This window comes from Notolabrus celidotus, chromosome 8 (assembly GCF_009762535.1).
Source record: "Notolabrus celidotus isolate fNotCel1 chromosome 8, fNotCel1.pri, whole genome shotgun sequence".
In the NCBI taxonomy this organism is placed as follows: Eukaryota; Metazoa; Chordata; class Actinopteri; order Labriformes; family Labridae; genus Notolabrus; species Notolabrus celidotus.
In genome coordinates, this window is record NC_048279.1 from 16,185,754 (window position 1) to 16,209,108 (window position 23,355).

At 38.4% G+C, this 23,355-nt stretch overlaps 1 protein-coding gene and 1 long non-coding RNA gene across 3 annotated transcripts in view; both read left to right on the plus strand.

Moving 5' to 3' along the window:
- gabrb2a (gamma-aminobutyric acid type A receptor subunit beta2a) overlaps window positions 1-23,355 on the plus strand; it is a 50,246-nt gene that overhangs the window by 4,930 nt on the left and 21,961 nt on the right. For both annotated transcript variants that reach the window (XM_034690405.1, XM_034690406.1), the window contains exon 4: window positions 14,984-15,204. In XM_034690405.1, coding sequence (XP_034546296.1) covers window positions 14,984-15,204 — 221 coding nt within the window. The remainder of the gene's footprint in view (window positions 1-14,983; window positions 15,205-23,355) is intronic.
- LOC117817657 lies at window positions 19,084-22,229 on the plus strand. The gene is made up of 4 exons (XR_004632170.1): window positions 19,084-19,213; window positions 20,531-20,684; window positions 21,005-21,094; window positions 21,221-22,229. It is a non-coding gene; the product is annotated as an uncharacterized LOC117817657 (long non-coding RNA).

Below are 23,355 nucleotides of genomic sequence, written 5' to 3' on the forward strand. Positions count from 1 at the left end.
GTTTCATGTAGATTCAATCTGGGGAACCTTGAGGTGCAACCTGAAGATAAAAAAAGTGTGTAGAAATGAAAACACTCTTAGAAAAAGTTTTATTACATACAATGGTTAAAGCAGCACAATGGTTCAGATGTTTTGACCCTACAGGCTGGGGTAGAAAAGACAATAATTTTAGCTTGATTCTGGTGCGTCTGAGTTGATTCCCCAGAAAAATTACTATTTTGTGTACAATCACTCCAGTGTAGGCAGCATTTTGCACCTGTAGTGTTTGACCCTGAAGGTAAATTGAGTAATTTCCTGTCAGAAGGGATAGAATGTGACTGGATTTAAAGTCAGTGTTTGTGAGCGGCCTGATGTCATGGCAGTGAGCAGGTTTTGGTTACAGACAGCTGCTCGCTCCTATAATTAAAAGCAGGACTGCCTCTGGTGGAGAATGAACTCTGCATTTTGGTCCGGGCTGATTAAAGCCATTGTGGCATTTTTCTTCTGCTCTGACATGAAGGGCATGATGGTTTTTGAGATGGCGTCTGGGTACATCCTGAGATTTCTAGTTTTCATTTCTCATTATGTGATGTGCACTTTTGAGGCATGTGTACGTGCCATGATGGAGTCTTCTTTTTTTTTTTTGTAAATATGCATTGTCGTGTGATCCACAGCGATGGCCCGTTAAGGCTCAAAGGTCAGCCGTGTTGTCGGGCGATAAAAACGAGCAGGTCAGTCAGCAGCAGCATGGACGACGCCTTCCCTTCATGACATTACAATTGTGCTATTGAGGGGGAAGTGTCCTCCGAGTCCAAGGTGTGACCACACATCCTGGCTGGGTGGGCTCTGCTGACTCATGGAGGAGGGGTTAGTGCAAAATATAGCACAGATATGATATCAGGGCTGAGACCCCCCCATCCCCCAGTTTATCTCTGTCTGTTCAGCGCTCTCATCTCCCTTCATCACTCATCTCACTCTCCTAGCAGCTGGACATACATTTGCATATTACTGTTTGTTTTTGCTGAAATCACAGATTCAGGAACCAAACTCTGGTTACAGTGCATTAAAAAGTGTTGTGCACACACAGCCAGTGCAGCTTATTAAATCCAAGTCATGTGTGAGTAAGTGTTGTCCCAGCGATGCATCAGTGCTGCATAATAACATCCCCTGCATACATCCATATGTTGAGCTGCAATATGCACTCCAAGGCTGCAATAAGGAGGGAGGTAAATGAGTATTTTCTCTCTTCGTCTCTGCTTGTTAATTACATGTAAAATACCTGAGGTTGGTGGTTGTTAAGAGGCACTGCCTGTACTATAATACTGCTCTCTGAATGTTAATTAGCTGGCTGTGAATTAAAAGATTTAAACAAACCAGCTGTGGTGGCTTCTGGGATGGAGGAATTAGTGGGGCGTGAGTGTTCCCTTTATTACGATCATTATCCTGACAGGCGCTGGTTTTCTTTACATGAGTAAGGGGATCTGGCTGTCAGATGACAGAAGGGGGGAGGGAGGGGAGGCGAGGAGAGGGGGGTCGGTGGGTCGGTGGATGACCAGAGGGAACCCGGTGCAGGCCCCCTCGACGTCCTTGCGTGTCCGTGTCAGAGACGCAGAGCGTCTTGTGTCTGTGAATTAGCAACCATTTTGATCTTGTTTGTCCAAACGGATCCTGTTCCATTTTATTTTCAGCTTGTGGAAAATAAGCTTGTGTTATTTTTACTCAGTGTTGCCATGACAACGCAGCCTTTTTCTTTTTCTTTTTCTTTTTTTTTTTGGCGGATCTAGGGAAGTCAAGGAAAAGCAAATAAGGCCTCCTTTTTTCTCTGGGCTTCTTCATCATTTATAACTCAGGTGGAGGTTGTTCAGTCTTTGAAGAGAAGTCAGATTTTTGTTGGATTTGAATTTTGTGGAAGTTTTAGCTTTGACTGATGCTAAGGGGATCCAAACATATTCATGATAAACACAGTTAACGTTTATTTCACACCTGTAGTATGATAATTTTTTCAAATTGCAGATTGATCTTGGAATTTGTAAACTGTTTCAAGAAAAGACTGTCACAGTTAATTAGAGATACCTCCACATCTCTCATTTTTCTCAACTCACTGACTTAAATCAAAAAGAATTCAGTTTAAAACACAGAAAAAAGAAAATACTTTACATTTCTCAGATTTAGAAGATGCATCCCGCATAATCACGTTTTTACATGAAAATGTACTCAAGCAATAGCTATTATTGGAAATAATAATTTTGTTATACATGTTAATCTAAAGTATGAATTCTCTACACAGAGACATATATATATATATATATATATTTCCTTAGTTAAATAAAAGACAGATTCCTTCTCCTTGTTTTACCCTCTGCTGCTTTGATTCTGCTCTGTTTGCTCTGCTGAGCTTTCCAAAAAGCTTAAGACAAGAATGCAGGTTGTCCAGAACAATGTTATTAGTAATGCTGAGTGGACACACAGACTAACAGATTAATATGGTCTGCAACATAATTACAGCATGAGAACAACACTTAATCCTGCAGCTCTCTTGCATGCATGCTGGGCCCTCTGTTGAATGTTTAGTCCATGGTGGCTTGGTTCATTTAAAGATAAATATGATCAGAGGAGACCGTGAGCTTTCAAAATAACAATGACATTATATTCACAGTATAACCTGGTTGCAGCTGCAATGTATAACATATGTATAATACATTGTGTAATTTTATTGAACGTAACAAACTGGCTTTTTAAAGAGCTTTTCTTTGAATGAAACCTGATCGATTTAATCTTTGTATATACAGTATGTACTTATATTATTAAGTATTTCTACCTTTACTTGGATTAGTCATTTGCTTTAATTACTAACACTAAATGTTGCGGAGTAACGCCCTGTGTAAACTTTGGGATATTCTTTACTAATGACGAGTGTAGACAGAAAGGAGCTTGGTGTTGTAAAACAGGCAGTAAGTTATCAGGCTCCATTAAAAGCCTTTAATGTGCTGATGACTCCCTAAATGATTCTGTCAGGCACTTTCTCCGCTGGAGCTAAGTAGCTGAAAAATGACCCATTGCAAAGAGAGTCATAAAGGCGTCCATGTTGTCACTTCCCTCAGGACGAGCAAGGCCAGCAACTCATGCAGATTGCACTAACTCCCCCTTGACCCCTAATATTTGATTTGGAGCTGGTACTTAACCGGACACAGAGAGCAGAGCAGTGAACAAGCTGAGCTTGACCAGTTGACGCTCTGCTGTTTTGTCTTGTAAATGCAAACGGTCACAATGCTAAGATGTCTACAGATGAGCTTGTTGTTATCTTGTTGCTCAGCAGACATTTTTATTAAGGGCAGACCATTCTTTGTTTCTGCTGGGCGGCTCTGCAGCGGGGACACAGCAGATGAAAGCGTTGGCAATATGGTGGACGACTGTCTGCTCCTGTAGACGAGGAGAGGAGAGAGAGGCACACTCAGTAACTCACACACTCACAGCTCATTGTTCATGATCTTTTTTGCTTTGGTTTGATGAAACTAGCTTTACTTGCTCTTTGCTTCTATCTGAGATCACAGTACTCTAGGTGTGGAAATATTGATTAATGCAAAGTAGAAGTCTCCAAATGAATACTTGTCTTTTCTCTGATACGTCCCTTGAGTATCTGTATCAGCCAATACTCCCCCTAAGGACAGACATCAGCTTATCACCAGATAATTTGGCGTTTACCAATTGCAGTAGTTGATATGTATCCCTTGTGTAGAATCAGTAGTCCCATGTTTTAGCCTGCTTTGAAGGTTCTGCTTTTGGAAACACAAAATGTATTTGTATGTTTGTAACTATTCATCATTTCGATTTTATACTTTCTTTATTTTACTGCTGTTCTAAAAATGTGTGCTCTTGATTTACTTGTCAACTAAAAGAGTTTTTTCTGGGCTGTGAGCACTGAAAATCACTTCTTACTGAGTTTATGATTGTTCAACGGGATAAAGAGGCTTTTAAAGCTGTTGTTTTTCCAAAACAGAATATTTTTCATGTGAAAAAGATTAAACTGGAGTGCTGGATCTGTTGAGTTGGTGTAGCAGGTGCCCCATAAACAGATCACTGGTTTGACCCTCGATCCTGTTGCTGTTTTTCATGTTACACTCTTTCCCCACATTTCCTGCCTCTCTTCAGTTGTCCTTTCAAGTAAAGACAAAAAAGCTCCAAACATAATATCAAAACCAGGAAGTTAGATAAAAGGTTGTTCTTGTGAATTTGTGGTAACACAAAGATAGTGTAATGACTTGGGACCCCCTGAAAATTAGATGCTGCTTCTCAAGGGGCTATCCCATAATAAAGTCAAATAAACTTTACTGATGTCCACTAATGTTTTTATGATGAAACTTTAATTGGGTCACAGGGCAGGATGGGGAAATTAATAATAATAACAAAAAATGCAAACAACAATAATTGAATTTGAAAACATCTGAATCAGCTACCAGCAAAATTGTCCTTTGTCACATCAGGTGTCATCACTATCTCTGACCAATGCATCTGCTTTAACACTAACGGTGGTGACTCTCCTCCTTAAATGTGAGTAAAGTTTCTGGACATGCAGATGTTTTAACATGCTTTTTTAAATACTGCTTTATCAGAGTCTTGATGTTTGTAGCCCTCAGCAAGGAATACAATGAATAAAAATCAGAATTTATTGCATTTGATGGAGCGATTTATCAGGCTGATTATTGGCATTTCGAAATAGTCAGCATCGGCCATGCCTGCACTCACAAGGCCGTTTGAAAACAAAAAACAAATAATGTTTGCAGACACTGCAGGCTGCCTCATCACTGTGGCTGCTGTCGAGCAATGTTAATATCCCCCCGAATGATAACACGCTTCCCCATCCTAAATGGCAGCAGATCAAATCTAAAACAGTTACAGGATGGTGTTTGATTTAATTTCTGTTGTGATGAACAGAAAAATGCAGTTAAATGTTGCTTTTGTCATGTTCTTAAAACTATAGCATAACCCAACGTGTTTATGGATTCATTAAAAGTCCATCTAAAGCATGTTACCAGCTCAGATAAGAATGCATATTAGTGGTATATTGGTTCCTCCCTGTGTTAATTCTGTATTCGTTATCCTTTGTCTCTCTTGAGTGTTTAGTGATCCATGTCTCTTGTTGTGTTTTCATAGTCTAGTCTTGTGTTTACTGTTTTATTTTGTAGTTCTGAATCCTTGTGTTTCCAGTTTAGTTTTGCCGCTTCGCAAAGAACAGCTATTGTAGTTTTCAAGTGTGTGAAGACTTACGTGGTGACGTTGATGACATCATACGCAGCGTCCCTCTGTGCATTCATAAGATGTTATTTGGACATGGATTTTAACTCAATAAAATGTATCCATATATAATTAAAACAACATTAATCATTCAGATAACTCAATAATTGATTGGTATAACTAAATAGCTGGTTTTGAGTGCTGTACCCTTAAAGATAGGGTTGGTAGTCACAGAAAACTAGCATGAATTTGAATGTAGCATTTCCTCAGGACTCCGTCTAACCTCCCCTCCCCTCGGAGCTCTTCCAAAACGACGCCCCCGCTCACATGCACGAGCACCGCTGATTCAGGACCATATGATTGTGACTGATTCAAAACCAGTCCTCAGCACATCGTTTGTGTTTTGCACTACGTCAACTCATGTCTCACTCAGCGGTAAGAAAACACCAAAACATTATCATAGTGAAAGTTAAAAACACAAACAAACATGAAATGTACGTGCAGGAGGCGGGCAGAACGGCAGGACGGGATTTGATTGGTTTCATCATTTGGCTCCTGATGACAGGGATTGGTTGGTGTTTTCCAAGGTTTACTCCGGCTGTAGATAGCAGCTTTTTTTCACTCTTTTTTAAGAACACATTATTTATTTTTTACCAACCCCAGCTTTAATAGCTATGAGTTAGAAGTGTTGTTCGGGTTTACAGTGTAGCTACCAGCTCCCCTCAGATAATTTAATGCCTATTTAGTGGTTAGATAAACTACAGATAGAGATAGAGACTGTGAGTTATGGCTTATAGGCGACTTGCTAGTTGTTTTATAGTTTATTCACACACTTGATGTTGTTATCACAGTACACTCGCAAATATCTCATACCATGCTAATGTATGTTGCCCAAACGTTGCTTCTTTCTGAGGTCAGTTAGACCAGGGGCTCCCACATTTTTCAGCCTGTGACCCCCAAAATAACTGTGTCAGAGGAGGTGGATACACATTTCTCACAGCCACAGGGAATCACTAATAGGCCGCTTAAAAACACCAACACCCAAGAACAACCAAACAACCACAATGTTATTCGATAGAATAAAAAAAAAGGTTAGAAGTAGGATACAAGTATTCCACATAAATTCCTTGTGTTTAGACTGTAGCAGTGATAGGTAATGGAATTTTTGTTAAGACGCTTAGGTGAGTGTGTGTGTGTAAGTTTCATACTGGCTTAAAGCCTTAAGATATTTAATTTAGTTGATCTTCTAGAGCACATGTTGCTGTGTGTCCTGTGCTGCTGTGAATTAACCTGCTGCAACTGATGCTGTCATAAATCTGTTGTAATCACATCGGGGGTCATGTGGCAACGAGGAAAAGTGTAAAACCGATGACACCTTTTTTATTTTGCATGTATATTTAAAATGTAGCTGCTATTATTGTATGTGTAAAATAATAGATCAAGTATGTCATTTTAAATGATTTGAAATTGAAGGGTTCATTTGCAAAAACAGATATCTCTGTTTTGATAAATTAAAAAAATGTATATATTTTTAATATAGATTTTTGATAAAGTTCAATTTTTAAGATACCCCTGATTACTAATGTCATTTTGACTTTGTCAAAGCCACCCAACTTCAGTTGATTGATAATATCTAAAGCTAGTAACAGAAAACAAATGTTTTTTGAAACTTTTTTTTTTATTTTTAAAAGTGAGTTATCTGTTTTTGCAAATGAACTCTTCAATTGTTATTTTTTTGGAAGGCATCTCATGACCACCCATCAGTGTCTTATAACTCCCAGGAGGTGCAAACCTCCACCTTGGAAACAACTAAATTAGAATTTAAAGAAGAAAACGTCAAGACAAATAAAGCTGATGAATCAATGCTGAGAATTTTTTTGTTGGTTATTTGCTTTGGCTGTTTAAGATGTCTACAGAACCCTGAACCAAAGAGAGCAAAGTGTAAATGAGAAGACAAGCCATCCTTATGATGATGGAAATTATGATGTACCAACAAATAAGAGAGTATTCATGCTCACACCTCCTTATTAACAAACATTATACACACTAATCAGCCTGGCAAGATACTAACATACTATAGAAAAAAATAAGTGCCCAACATCAGTGTTTTTTTTTTACGTCTCCATTTACAAAGAAAGCAGGACATAGTTGTCTTCTGGAAGCTCCCTCAACGTCACTGGTGACAGCTGATGTAGTTGTAATGGAGGTCGTGTTACAGCTGCAGCCCGTCAGATATTTTTAAGTTAACACAAACGTGCTGCTTGTCTCTGTGTCAGATTGTTAATGGAGGTTTGTTAAACATATCTGCGGTGAGACTCTGTCTCTGTGAAACCAGCTCGGATGTTTTTTTAAGTTAGCCCGGCCTTGTTTGGATCTTCATCGTGCTTATGTATTCAGTGCTGTCATCAGGCTTTCTTTTTTTCCTTTTTTTAATGTTGGTGCTCTCCACAAGATGTCTCCCTCACTGACACTCACTGGGCCGCCTGTGTGTGTGTGTGTGTGGGTGGGTGTGTGTGATGTTAATGGAGTTTCTGAGGAGTGCTTCTTGTGACAAGGAGACTGAAGGTCACTTTGGAGACTGACACTCCAGCACGGGATGCTCTGTGTCTCAGTTATCTGCTGATTTTTTCTTTTTTTTTTGGAGGCTTCTTGCTGAAAAATCCTCCTCACCTTCTTCTCATTCTCCATCTTTTGTGTGTGTGTGTGTGTGTGTGTGTGTGTGTGTGTGTGTGTGTGTGTGTGTGTGTGTGTGTGTGTGTGTGTGTGTGTGTGTGTGTAGAGGAAGAGGCATTCAAGACAAAGGAAAATACATGTTTTTTTATTTACCAAGCATTTATTTTTAGACCAGGAGACAAATGTTGAATATACGTTAAGAATATAATCCTAAATTTACTGGATTCTGCCTTTTTGATGTGACTAAACGTTAGAAGATGCTTTAATTGGATGTGTGCACTGTGATTTTTACTCATTATTTGGAGAGAAAAAAAATTATGTTACAGAATTTAAATCTATATTGTGACATGGACTAAATTTCTTAATTTGTAGTTAAATAAATGATTAAAATGAATATATAGATTATAGAGATTACTTTCTTGATATCACTGATTTGAGTCTGCACAACAGCAGAACAGTGAAACGCTTGTCGTCATCATAAAAACAAAATGTTCTTGCTGGCAGAACAATCATTCATGTTGAGAATTTGACTCTGACTGTACTGTAAGATACAGAGGGGGCAGGCAGCGGTATTTTGTGTCCCTCTCTGAGCTCAAGTGATGTCCGAGCGCTGGTAAGCAGCACCATCTGTGAGGCTGTAATTACGCTGCCATTTCACAGCACAGCCAGGAGGCAGTGTGCAGGTCCAGGTGTTCTCTGTGCACCGCTATACTCCCAAACGTACACAACCAGGAACAGTGCACACACAAAGACATGAGAGCAGGAACCTTTTGATCCAAGCTTTGGTAACACCAGAGGAAAGAGTCTCAGTTCAGCTTTTTTAATGTCATGGAGCTGCTTCAGTTTAAGGGTGCTGGTCCTGTTTTTGCTGATTTACTGTCACGCTGTTGTGTCTCCCTGGGATGCTTGAATAAACAGAGAAATGATTTACTTCATCAGTCAGATCTGTGAAAGTTTGCTGTGAAAGAGATTACTGTAGTGCACTCATTTTACTCTGCTGTTTTATTCCAGTGTCTAAATTATGAGTTTGAATTTACTATCTACATAATTTCATAAATTTGAAGTATGTAGCATTTAAGAAGTCCCACACTGGAGAGAAAAAAGTGATGACCATGGCTCATACACTTATGTCTGGTAATAATCCCACAATGCAATGCTTCATGTTTTACAGCTACGCAGTAGAAGCAGCATTTGGTGACATCAAATAGAAGTTAAACATTTGATTGTAATGCCTACACTCCTGTGAAGTATTGAGTGTCTACTGTATAGGGATAAGTGAGTAGTTTTCATCACTGAAAATTTGGATTCAGCACTCATGACACTGTCTGTCCCTCTTCTGCACTCTTTATTTGGTCTCCTCAGATTTTCCCCATTAAAGGGGTTTCTGGACCTTTTTTTTTTTACGTTATTTTATTTACTTTTCTTTTTGAGAGTCAAATATGTGTCATATTGTACAGAATGTAAAGCCCATTGAAGCAAATTCATGATTTGTGATATTGGTGTAAAGAAATGCAGTTGATCTGTCTTGGTTTTTGAGTGGTTTTGGACATGAGCTATGAGTAAAAATACTAAATAACTGAGATGGACCTTGAGTTACCTTGTTGATGATCACTCATATAAGTAAACTTATGTATCTACATCCTCCAAAAACTCTTGTCTGAGTGAATGTATTTGTTTAATTTCTGGTCTAACTATTCTTGACATTAGATATAGGTTACATTGACCTGACATGTCCAAAAATAAAACTCATCGGTTGATATTAGAAGCCTGAATTGGTTGTAATGAGTGAAAATACTGGCCAACGCAGTAAGCAAAGTTCTGCCAATGAGTTTCTCCAATTAAGATCTATACTTATTTCAAGAAACTTGTCATGAAAATTTTGCTTTCTGCATTGGCAGATATTTTTACTCATGCAATTCAGGCCTTCATTTTGGCTGGTATTATTCAAGCGACAACCTCAAGCCATGAGAAATGACGGACGATGTGGAAGTGCTGAAAATTCAGTTCCTCTAGTGTCTGCTTGAGGCTGGCTCTTGAAGTACCAGAAACTACATAAACCCATTTTACAGAGCTGACCTTAATGGCAAAAAAAAAGCACGTTTACAGCCTGGTACAAAAAAGGATTTTGGTCTTAATAGCTCATTTCTCAGGGCATACAATGTGCAAGGGTGAATTTTTTTTAGAAGTTAGTAGTTTAGAACAGGGATTCCCAAAGTGTGGGTCGTGAGATGTCTTCAAGAATGTTTTTTTTTAAAGTTATTTAAAAATGATTATTATTTATTTTAGTTTATTCACCTTGTTTTCTTATGTTTATCTTCCTTTTTGTTTGTATTTTTATTTATGATTATTCCTTTATTATCATTATTATGTTTGTATTTTTTGTATTTATTTATTTTTAGTTCTCTTGTTTGGCTTTGTGTTACTTATACATAATTTATTAACTTGTGGTAAACAAAGAAATACTGAAAAAATGAACACAAAAAAAAGTTAAAGTTATCTAAAAATAGTAAATTTTACCCATTAAAGTAAAAAATATCGATGAAAATAGTAGCTAAACTTGAAATAAAACCTTGAAAATAGAAAATGTAATGAGTTTTCTGCCTTTCTTTTTGACATATGACTCCTAAGTTTAGGGTTAGTGAACAGTTAATTATCAAAAGCATCAGTAGCAGTAGGTTAATTCATAACGGCACAGGAAACACAGACACATGCTCATATAGGTAGGGTCATTATCTGCAGACCAGCTAAATGAAGCCACATTGAATCACTTCAATGGTCACGGGGGGTCACGAGTCTTTGGCACCTATATTTTGGCAGTCACGGGCCGAAAAGTTTGGGAACCCCTGGTTTAGAAGATATTAAGGTTATACGTTTTCCATAATTACAGCCGTGGGAACACTGTAGCTGTTAGCAAGGAGGCTAAAGACCTGCCCCAACTCTGACTTATCCAGTAAGTAGTATATCCAGTATGTCCACTGCCAATGGTAGGCTTCAAATATCTGCTTCAGAAACAAATTGTTTTATACAGTCATGTTTGTATCTTGAAATAAGATGTTAAATGCATAACTGCACTTGTCAGGTGAATGTGACTTATTTTAAGTGTATTGAGATAGTTTGACTAGAAATTTGACACATACACTTTTGAGTTTTGGCAGTGTGGTTTCTGCTTTTAGCTTGACAGATGTCAACACTTGCTGCTTTTGTGTTTTATATCATTAAAAATGAAATGTATGATTTTTTAAATAATTGAAGTGTGTGAATTTGATGAATCATAGAATGTGGATGATTGTGACTGGTATTTCTCAGTTTTGTCAACAAATTAGAAAAGGTATTGTTTTAAAATGCTGATTATTGTACATTATTTTGATACACTGTTAGTGTTAAATACAGAAGTTAAGAGTAATGAATGCCAAAATCAAAAGTCAAAAACGCATTGGTGACACACCAGACACACTCACGCTTCCTTGTAACTGTATTTGCCAAAATGTCAAAGGACATTTGGCCCCATTTCTTCAAGAGCTAAAAGAAACACACAGCGGGATTGTTGGTGTTAGTCTGTGCCTCCATGTTGCTCAATAATTTCTGCTTCAACACAATCACGTTGCTCAAATTGTTACCACGGGGCTGTAGTTAATATAGTTAGCTTCAGTTTTCTTATTTAGTCAGAGAGAGAGGGATGCAGTAACTTCCCCTCAGACGATTCCAGCTCCTCATGTTCCTTCATCAACCGAGCAAATGATGGCGGTAAAGATGGAGACTTATTGCAGGGGATGCTGCCTCTGTGGGTGAAGTATGCCGAGCCTGCAGGCGGCAGCTAACGATCCCAAAGGTGATAGAGACATCCGATCGACGGGCTGATAATGAGACAGAGAGGGAGAGAGTGTGAGAGGAGGGTTCACTGGGAACTCTTGTAAAACAGGAAAAGGACGCGGCCGTCCTCGCTTGACTTTTCACTCCTGAAAAAATCAACATGGCAGCAGCTCATGTATTTTTAGATGCCCTTTTTACGCAGCGCTTTGGTGGCGTACACACTGCATGCACTGAATGATAAGACTTGGAGAGAGCGGGGATTGCTTTGCAGTGTCATGATGGAAAAAACAAAGGGCTAGGAAACGTAGAAACACAGTGATAAAAGTAACGATGATGGCTGCTTCGAGTAAAAGCTCAAGGGCCTCATTTCACGGGCCGTATTTTTTAATTTGTTTTCCTACTCATCGATTGCACTGCAATACACTGCAACCGAGCAGATCCAACTGCAGTGCTGTGTTTTACTGAGCCTGTGTGGGTGTAAGTCTTTTTTAAGAGTGAGAAGCAGGGAAAAGACAGAAAGAGGAGGAGATACAGTTTACTGCTACATCTCTGAGCATGTGTAGAAAACAAACTGTACAGTATAGAAGTAATGGTTAAAACATCTCTTAAATCTAGGAGGTTTGGTTGTTTATCACCCAGAAGACAGAGCAAAAGCAAACAGAGAAAGACACAGGAAGGAAATGTACTGGCTGTTTGCAGAGAGTGTCTTTGTCCATTTGAGTGGAAGCGGATATTTTTAGCGTGAGACAATACTCAGCCAGCTGAGAAAGTGCCCCTCTGGTTCAGTTTGAAAATTAAGTCTGGAGAGTTGAATATTATCCCCACATCCCAAGCCGCCATGTTCTCTGTTACAGGCCGTGGCCTTTCATAACACTGAAGACCTTTTGGCTGACCTTCTCTTTATGCTGAGTCCATACATCGTGCTGTGACACGTCTAAGGAGTCATATTCAGATGACACAATGCTTATGCTGGACAAGAGTCCCATGAGTGGAAATAAAACACTCTGTTGTGACACACCAGTTGAAGGATTTATTCAGAAAGTAAAGCTTGGTTGTAGAAATATTCATTTGGCGGCATGCGGGGCAAACCAGGCCTTGAGGGGACCCCTAAATCTGGACCTGTAACTATTTCTCCAAAATTGAATTTAAACGTATTTTAGCAATGACCGTACATAAATATGAACAACATACCTCCATCTCTGCACACTGTAATGAAAAAGGAAGACAAAGTATTGCCTCAGTGTGTGCTTAGTTATTATGCTGGTGACATATGTTGGAGACAAGGCATGCACAGAAGCGATCTGGCTGGTGGAGAGGGATTGATGTCACACCCCTCCTGCTAACTGAACTCACTGATAACATAGCAAAGATCCTTCAGGTCAGTACAGTCCACAGCAGAACAGGTTCTTGTGTTGATTTGAAGAAGACACTCATGTTAATAGAAAGTTCAATGTCTTTTGAGTTACGTTTCCTCACGCTGTTTCTCCCCTACTCTGCTAATCTGGTAAAGAACGATGCAGGAGCCACATTTGTCATTAAAACTGTCAATCATGACGGCACATCCCTTCTTCTTAGCATCAAATAACAAATAAAATAAAGCACAAGAACCATCTGCTTTGACAGAAACCAAGAATCTTTGAGGAAAATGTATTTGACGTGTGCTCTAATTTATCAGTTTCATGTTCCATCTGTTACGATGGAGGAGGCGGGTTTTAGGATTTGTACAGCAACTTGTCACAATAGGGTGCTCTATATGTTTTAACTTAGTCATGAGGAATTGTTGTGTCGACTCATTCATCCTCTTATAGTCTATGGTTGTTTTAGTAATTTGGAGGCCACATGCAAACACCATTATGACACCCTTCCTCATTTTAACTCACAATCACTGCCGGTAAACAGAATGTTTTTCAGTCACCTCTTTTCAGTGAGCAAAACCACACAACTGCAGGACTGACCCAACTAAGCTATAAGATGGGACTCAAGTTATTTAAAAAAATAGAATTTGGCAGGTTTTCTGCAACATTATTCTAAACAAGCTGCTAACAAAGCTAGCTCAGCCCCTTTTTGAATAACCAGAGGAGTTGCATTTTTTTCCTGTGGCTCCTTGTCTGCAAGTTTCTGGCTTTTTAGTTATAGAGTGTTGAATCTCTCATTGACAAACTTCTTCTTTATAAACATGTTGTGATGACGATAGTCCATTGTTTTCTCTGGTGACATGAATTACTTCATAATCTTATATGACAGATTCATAGGAGGTGGGTGTGTTTAGTACATAGACTGTATAAAATATGGATGTAGTATTCGTGACGTCACCAATCTGTTCCTGAGCGCTGTTTTGAAGTCAATCAGTGGCGGCAGCCATATTGGAAATGCGGAACTCAACCAGGCAAAGTGTGATGTAAAGAGGCTGAGTTTGAGCCTCCAAGCCAACAGCTATGTGTTCCCGACCGGGGGTCAAATCAAACCCCGTACAGTGTGTGATATAGAAATGAGCCTCGTAGGGCCAAGCCGTTTTTTGAACCAGGCTGTAAACATGTTTATTAATGCTGCAAAGATCGTCTTTCTTGAATTGGTGTCTATGTGGTTTCCAGTGTTTCTGCAGCCAGTCTCAAGCGGATTCTCGATGAGCTGCAGTTTTTAACACTTCTGCATGGGCTTCATAGTTTGAGACAGGAGGTTGCCACTTGATTTAGTATGGCCAGGGTTAATTAGCTCATAGATTTTGGGAAATAGCAGTGAGAAAAACACAATAGAGATGCAAAAATAGTTGGGTTTTTTTTAGGATAAATTACCATGTGTTTAGCGTGACAAGAAAGTTAAATATTTTTGAACAAAAACAAAACATATCTTCAGGAGGATCCTTGATGGATAAGGGAGGCCCTGTGCAGTTTCCTACCTGCCATGTGCCTTTTGGTTAAACTGCCTTTGATGCTGTTGGCATAGCCATACAGAGCTGATATCAGATCATTTGACTCTATTGTGAGTTTTTATTTCTGGTAGTTAAGATTTGTAGTTTATGTGTCAGACAACTGAACGAAAGACATTAATTTGAATCCAGCTTTAGGTTAATTAAAACAACAGCCTACTACTTTCTACAATCACACATTTAATTATCACCTTCACGGATCAGACAAAGAAAATTCAAATGTACTGAATGTTTTTTCTTTTCTATTCAGACCCTTCTGAAAGAGTAACTTAAAAGTTCTGCTCTGTTATATCAGTATAATTGACTGAAAGATTGATATCTCCAGCTTCACTAAATGTCACCTTCTTCCTCTCTGTCCTCCAGGACTACACCCTGACCATGTACTTCCAGCAGGCGTGGCGGGACAAGCGTCTGTCTTACTCTGAGATTGCCTACAACCTGACTCTGGATAACCGGGTGGCAGACCAGCTGTGGGTCCCTGACACTTACTTCCTAAACGACAAGAAGTCCTTCGTTCACGGCGTCACTGTCAAGAACAGGATGATCCGTCTACACCCTGATGGCACGGTGCTATATGGACTCCGGTAAGACTTCTACAAGTGCACATACTATCAACTGATGATTGTTATTGAATAGATCAGGATGATGGGACTTTTGAGGTGTCTCGTGCCTTTTAATGAATTTAAACTACTGTTTATCCCAGATTTTCTACTCAGCAACAGAGTCATTAGGTGTTTCATTTTTACAACATGGGCCTGATGTTTGTGATCATTGGATCAGGAATGACAACCTTGAAGTGCGCGCAGTGTATGTTGTAAGCCAGTGTTTTTCAACCTTTTTGAGCAAAGGCACATTTCTTACATTAAAAAACCTGGAGTCACACCACCAACCAGAAGTGTTACAAAATGACACATTGAGTCTCTCAATATATGAATCTATTTATCTGAGAGAGGGACTTTGGCTACTTCTTTAACTGTGTCGGGGCGAAACATCTCATTTACAATGGCTTTTGCAGGTAGTATTAATGTCTCTGCCAGAGTGTGTTGCTTTTTTGATTTAGCTACGAGTTCAGCTACTAAGTAGCTAGCTTTGAGAGCTCTCGCAGACACCATTGTAGTTTTTCTCATAAAAGTTGCCTTTTCCACCACCCATATTACGCTCTTCATCTGGGTTAGAATTTTGTCCAGGTCCCAGTTTGGAGTTTTCATTTTTCCTTTTCCAATATTTATCCATCGCTGTTGTACGCCTACATCTTGTCACATAGACCTCTTGCGTGTATCATTAATTCTATTTTCTTAAATTAACAAGGTCATAAGTGTGCTTTATTGCCACCCAGTGGGTGGGTAGGGCAGGTCAGTACATGGAAGAGTATTGAATTACTCCGCCAGTCACTACACTGCAGGCACAGACGCACTCCATGGCAAATTATTTGCAGTATATGAATAATATATTTTTTTGGACTAATTAAGTGAAATTGGAAAATGTCCCACGGCACACCTGACGATCTGTCACAGCACACTAGTGTAAGCAACCATCACTGTTAAGTTATACTGACTGTGATTGGTTTTGTTGATCAATTAGGGACAGTTTTAGCTTGCTTCCTTGAGTTATAGGAATATATAAAGTTTGAAAACAAATTTGAAAGTGGAAAAAAATCACTGCATCTGTTTCCTTTCCCATGCTTTTAAATCGCCTTTTCTGACACCTGCCTCATTGCAGTGGTTACAGGCAATGAACCATACACTAATCGTCTTTGTTTGTTTGTACGTCAGAATGAGGCCTCACTATTGATTTCAGTCGGATTTATAATCAGTTGATTACAGAGGAGTGTTAGAGCCATGGAAGAGGAATACAATGAGAGGAGGAAGATTTTTTTTCATTGTGCACTTTGAGATAAAATGTCAAAATGTTGAGAAGAAAGTTCAAATGTGAAATAAAAAAGGTCAACATACATTTTCAAGAATGAAGTTGGAGCTTGCTGAGCGCTGTCATCACACTTCCTCATGAAACTGTTTTTGGGTCCAAACTCTCCTTCATTCCTTTTTGACATATGCTCCCCCTGCTCTTTGGTATGGTTTACTTGTGAATAAAATGCCAATACATTATCAAAACACATGGTAAGCATGCGAAGAGTTCATTTGCGGAAACAGATATCCCCGTTTTTATACATTTTCAAAAAACTAATTTCTTTTTAATATAGATTTTTAATAAAGTTACATTTTTAAGTTACCTCTGATTAGTAATGTCATTTTGACGTCGTCAAAGCCACCCAACTTCAATTGATTGATAATACCTTAAGCTAGTAATAGAAAAAATATGTTTTTTGAAACATTTTTTAAATCTTTTAACCCTCCTGTTATGTTGTGGGTCAAATGGACCCTTTTAAAAGTTAAAAAAAAAAAAAAAATGTTCAAAGTATTTTTCATTATGAAAATTCTTCTGCTTAATTAGTGTAAACAACATATACAATGAAAATGGCTCATTTCACACATTTCCAACCCCCTGCATGTGTATATTACATAGATACTGGTTGTGGGTCAACTTGACCCAGCAGTCAAAGTGGAGGCTAAAAGGGGTCAGAAGAGTCAAATACTAATTGTTTCTTTGCAACTGATTTCATAAAAAAACAAGTGAGTTAACTTAATTGAACCACGATCTGTGTGAATTAAAGAACACCATTGCACTAAATATTGATTTAAATGGTTAGTAATGGAGTTAATAATGAGATAGAAAAAATGTTTATTGGGATTTTTTTGGGTTCTGACACTTTTGGATCATTAAATCCCGGGTCTTGTTGACCCAGGAACATTATTGCTGTCCCTAAGAAACAAACATAACAGGAGGGTTAAAAGTGAGTTATCTGTTTTTGCAAATTAACTCTTCATGTAGAAATGCAACGTCTTCTGCTCATCTGTTATCCCATACAGTTTAGGCTTAAGCTAGCACAAGGCGCTAGCTCTGTATATGCTATCTATGGGCTAATTCTGATTCACAAACACATTTAACAAAAGCTGCCTTTATTTAGTCTCCCATCTTGGCTTTGTTTTCCACCAATCTTTAAGTTTGGCACATTTTTGTAATTTGAGCAGCTGGATACAGAGATACCGCAGTCCCTATTTGTTTGATAATGGTACCTGCATTCAGCGAATCACATCAGCAGAGGGAGAAGAACAGGGCACAGACTGTGTGTGATCTGTAATAATTTACACAACAGCAGTGTATCTTACTGCCTCTGTTTGTAACGTCATGTTTAAATGTCTAGATCATTATTAATATAGTTTATGACTTTGAACGTTACTCAAATCAGAAAATGACACATTGACAACCAGCATGTTAAAGGGATATTTAAATCGGTTAAAACAGTCTCATTGTGGCTTGCAGGAGCAATAGTGTACTGTAACTCAAACAACCCCACTTAAAAAAAAACTGAAATATCCCAATAACAGATTAACCCATAGCTTCATGCTTCTGGGGACTTCATAGAAGTTTCCTTTTTAGTGGTTTAAGTCTGCAACTGTAAAAATTAACTTGAATCATCATTTCTTCTCATTCTCATCACATAGATATCAGTTTAAAAAATACAACCAAAAGGTATTTTTTGGACTCTGCTCTGTAACAGGCAGTGATGAACATACATATTAAAAATACAATATACTGTAGTGGCTTGGACCCAGAAACAGTTTTGTTTACAAAGTGTGACGTCAACTGTTGACTTTTCCCAAACATATAATTTGGGCTTTTTTTCTCGACATTCAACTTTATTCTCAAAGTGCATATTAAAAAAAATCATCCTCCACTTATTATTTTTCCACACCTGGCCCTAATACTCTTATAGCTTAAAGAAATAAAATGTTAAAATTATGTAAAAGGAATAAGACACAGAGGTTATTCAAGACAAATTTGAATTTTGCAGAACTTTCTCACAGTTTTAGATTTTTTTAATTCAATAGAATCGAACTTCTTTGGGTTATATTACACAGTTTAGAATATTCAATGATATAATTTTAATGAAAATAAAAAATTGCCTCTAGGTGACAACTCACAGACTGCTGCCTTGTTTACAACCTGTCTGATCACCTGATCTACCTCCCTCATGTGATTGTAAAATTTCAGCTCTTTTGGTGGATGATTTATAAACTACTGAAATTATTTCAACAAATCAGAGTTTACCTTCAACATCTGGTTATAGATGAGGAGGAGGTGATTTATGCCTTGTTAGCCTTTCACATCCCCTGATGATCATCAATATCAATAATGGATCAGTGACTATCAATAATGAAGCACACTGAAAAAAAGGACACTGGCCCTCTGTTGGATATATTTAAGCATATTGTATCCGTTTAACACAATTGCTTCATGTTGAATGGCAAAACGTAAAAGTATTGTGTAGAAACTACATTTTAGACTGGGAACCTGCAGCGAACATGTTTTTCTCACATCGGGACAAAGTGAGTCAATCGTGTGGCCACCTGCATTCTCGCGATATCTCATGCAATCGCGTGTTTTCAGCACTTGTCTGTGCGCGCGCGCTCCACAACTCCGACGGTTAAAACTTCAACTTCAAACCTCAACAGCTCTGCCCTGCTCCACTCGGTAAGTATGTGCGTTTGGGGTTAATATGAATGTTTGACAATGCGTTACTAAATGTAGTGTGATGTCTTTGGAGTTGCTATCTTAAGTTTACCTGTTATATATAAGCTTCTGAATCACTGTGTATGCTAGCTGTTATATTTCTAAGCTAACACCATGACAGAAAAAACAGTATTTCAATTTCTGTGAGCTATTTTTTGCATTCCTTAGCCGCCCGAGAATATTTGACCAGCTATAAGGTGCATTCAAACTGATTTCAGCCGTCTGTTGTACTTTAGTGTTAACCAAGGCGAGCATAGTTAGCATGAGCGGAGGTACGACAGGGGGTGAAGGGGGGGGGTCGCGGCACAGCTTAATAAAAACAATGCACACAATTCTGTATTGCTAACTAGGCCAACTATCTGTATAAGTGATAGAAGTGAAGTGTCAGGTAAACACAGTAGCGTAGCAGAGTGATATGTGACAGACAACAATGTAGATCGGACCCCGATTCTCTCTGTTACCCTGAGACAGAGAGGAGCTGCTGCTCGCGCTGCAGGGATTTTCATCTGTTACCACAGCTCTACCTGCTTCAAAGTGTGTTTAAACTGTTTTTTTTTAAGTCCAAGATGTGTAGGATCGATGACTGTAAGCTGTGACTTGAGTTGAAATGAACAGCTGTAAATATAATCACTCCAGACTGCCGCCCTAATCGAAGTTACGTTACCTCGAAGATAAACATTTAGTTCCCGAAAAAACGTTTCACAATAAAAGTCCCTTCATGTTACGTAGTCCAGAAAACTTTACTTTGAAAGGGCTATAACAGGAAGCAGCACGTTGTCAGGTGCAGTACCTTGACAGAACTCAAAGTAAAATAAAGTATCTTTGTATGTGAATTATATTAACAGGGGAGGAGGAGAGAAAGGGAAATTAAGATAATACAGATTTAGTAAGAAGCTACAGAGTCCTGAGTTCTGAACAAAAAGAGGATTATAAAATCCTCTGTCTGTGGTCTCAGGCTCAGACATGAGTATAGTGTTGCATTGCAGACTTGTTTGATGGGGGTCATAGTGAGTCAACATTTTCCCGTGCGTGATCCCTTATCATTTTATTATACCGCAAAATATCATTACCTCAAGAATCAACAATTTAAAAAAGGAAGTTAATTAATTTATCACAAAAAAAAGAAATACACAAATGAAATAATAAATGAAGGAATTAATCAATCAATACATAAATGGGTATGTATGTGTATATGAACCGTTGGGGGGGGGGGTAGATTTGACGTAATATTGTGTTTATATGTCAGAGTTGTGAAACAATTGCCTCATGTTGTTACAGATAGACGCAGAATTAAAACGAGTCACAAGGATGCCTCTACAAGTCAAGGTTTTTATCACAGCCTGACATACACTCTGAAAGTTTGCTGAAGGTGTTTGGGAAGCGTCCAGGGCAGCAGGGCAAAAAGCTAAAGGAAATGGCTTCCATGATGACGGTAAGCACTTTTAACTATTTATTTATAAATCACATATGCTTCATATCAGGTCAATAGAATATTTAGAAGTCTCCATTGCAATGGCCAACTTGCAGGATGAGCTCACTATTAAAATGTACTGTTAATGTCAATGTGAATTTACTTAAATAAAAGTCCCAAAATGTCTAAAATACTTTAATAGTCATTTTTATAGGTGAACATAATGCATAATTGTATGCAGAAGCCAGTCTCACAAGTAAACTGTTACAGAACTTTTGTTGCCTACTTTCACCCCACTTGCTGACAATTTGAGTAAAATGTTCTTTGTTCTAATTCTTTAGGATGACATCGATGCTGGCAGGGAGGCCATCATATAAGGACTCAGCATTTACCTCAATGAAGATCCTAATGATCTGGTGCAAGAGTACATGGTGAGTGTGTGCAAAGTAGTTTTTTGTTTGTTTGATTTTTGCATTTCTTAGAAATGTAGCCTGTTGAATTAGGTGCCATCAAATGTAAAAGAAAAGGAAAAACCTAAAAAATAAATCTTTTACCAGGACCTGACTGATGCCAACACACTGGGCGCCATAGATGGAACAACGGTGGGAATCTATGTTTCCAGAGAGACTCCAAACAGTGACTCTTCTGATGTGGGTATAATCATCGAGGGCGTCGTGGCACTTCATGGTCTGGAGACTGTTGCCCTTGCATCAAACCTGCTGTTTGGACTTTTTACTCCTTAAACATGAAGCACCCTCCAAAGCTTCGCTACACATTTGAAGTAATACAGAAGGTAATTATGGAACTCAATGCAACTGATCTATCAAGAAAGGCCCAAACCCTGAAAATGCATCAGTAAGGAGAGCTTACAACTCCTGGAAAAGCAACATGACTTACAGCTCCACGTTCCTGATGTGGCTGGCCCTTTTCAGAAAAGTTCTTAAATGGTTTTATGTATTTTTTACACTGTTTATGTTTCTGCCTTTTCACTGTGTAACTCTGAACATTTTCGTCCCTTATGACGCAGATGATATGACTGCATACTAGAAATACAAGGCAGTTTGGTGGGAGTTGGTTCCACCCTGTAGAATCAATAGTATCTGCTGTGTTGTGCGATTTCTCGTTGAAAATATGTTGTGCCCTTTTAAATTTGCACATTAAAAGTTGGGACACCATTCGTTCTTCCAGGTATTAGAGTTAAGGGATTAAATGATGAATAATTTTCTGACTGTCATGTGATTTACAGTTCTGTGTTCGTGGACTGTGTTGTGGCTGACCCTCAGGAATGTTCTTATCTTCTAGAGAAGGTTCTTATGTATGTTTGCACTGTTTATGTAGTACACTGCTTTTATACTGTGTGTAACTGAAAAAGTTGGAAGTACGAGTCAATCTTTGAGGCAGATGATATGGCTGCAAGATAGAAATGAAAGGCAGTTTGGTGAGAATTTGTGTCACCTGGTTGAATCTGTATCTGCTGTGCATTTTCTTATTGGAGTTATTTGACAAATGTATGTGCACTTTTGTGACTTCCACGTTGTGGAATTAAAGTTTAGACTCATTTTCAAACTGTTTCATCATTTTCAATGGGGGGAAAATTGGTGATTTTAAGGATAATCAAGAAAATGTGTAAAGTATTAGACAAGAAAATAATTGATATTCATATTTTACATTTAGATTAAATTATGTGTGTGTAATGTATTACATGTAATTTAATACATTACAATTATGAAAACATAATTAACATCAGGATATTAGAAGTACCGATGGTGTTAAATTTAACTGATCAAATAGTGTTGCAATAGAAGGGACTTAATTGTGTTGGAATAAAGTGATCAAATTGCGTAGGAGTAAAATGATTACAGAGTTTTAATTTATATTATTAAAACAAATTTCAATCATTTTATTTCAAGACAAAGTACTTGTGTTGATTGAACAGAAATAGTTTGTGTTGATTCAAAGCAATTCTGTTAGTTACAGCCAAAGCAATTTTTTTGTGTGCAACCAATGTCCACTATTGAATTGAGTAAATCCAACAAATCTTTTTTTTCAGTGCAGGGCAGTACGAACAGCCAAACTGAGTCTGATTGTGCTGGACGGTTCAAGCCGTCTGCAGGGCATCTCTTTGTGATGTTGGGCTGCCATGCCTTTGAGGAAGACTGTCATCCATAATTGATACCTCATAATCAATAATGTAGCAGTTCAATACAAACACTGAGTCTGTATTTGTTCTGATGCTGCCTGTTTGACTTCACAGGCCAGCAGAGCTCATTCATCTCCGTCCTCCTCCGATCTGTCACCTCTTCTTTCCTCTCCTTTGCGTGTCTGTGTGTAAATGATCTCAGATTAGTGTGTGTGTTTTGAAGATGAGATTATTGTTGCTAATTCAAGATGTTGCAGTTTTCATTCATTCTCTCTCTTCACTCACATGCCCTTCTTGCGCAAAGACTGCTTAAAAAATTTAAGTATCTGCACTGCACCAGATTATTCATCGCTACATTTTGTTTCAACAGTCCAGAAATGTAATTTCAAACGCTCTGACTCATTTCTATAAACCTAACAAATATTTCTTCATAACTGCCAGAAACAGCAATGCAGGCCGAGAGAGGATTGTTGTAAATTTGAGGTTGTGCGTGCAGCAGAGGGATGTGTTTGCTACCTCGGAAACGTCGTCCTTGTCAGGGCTGCTGCCTCC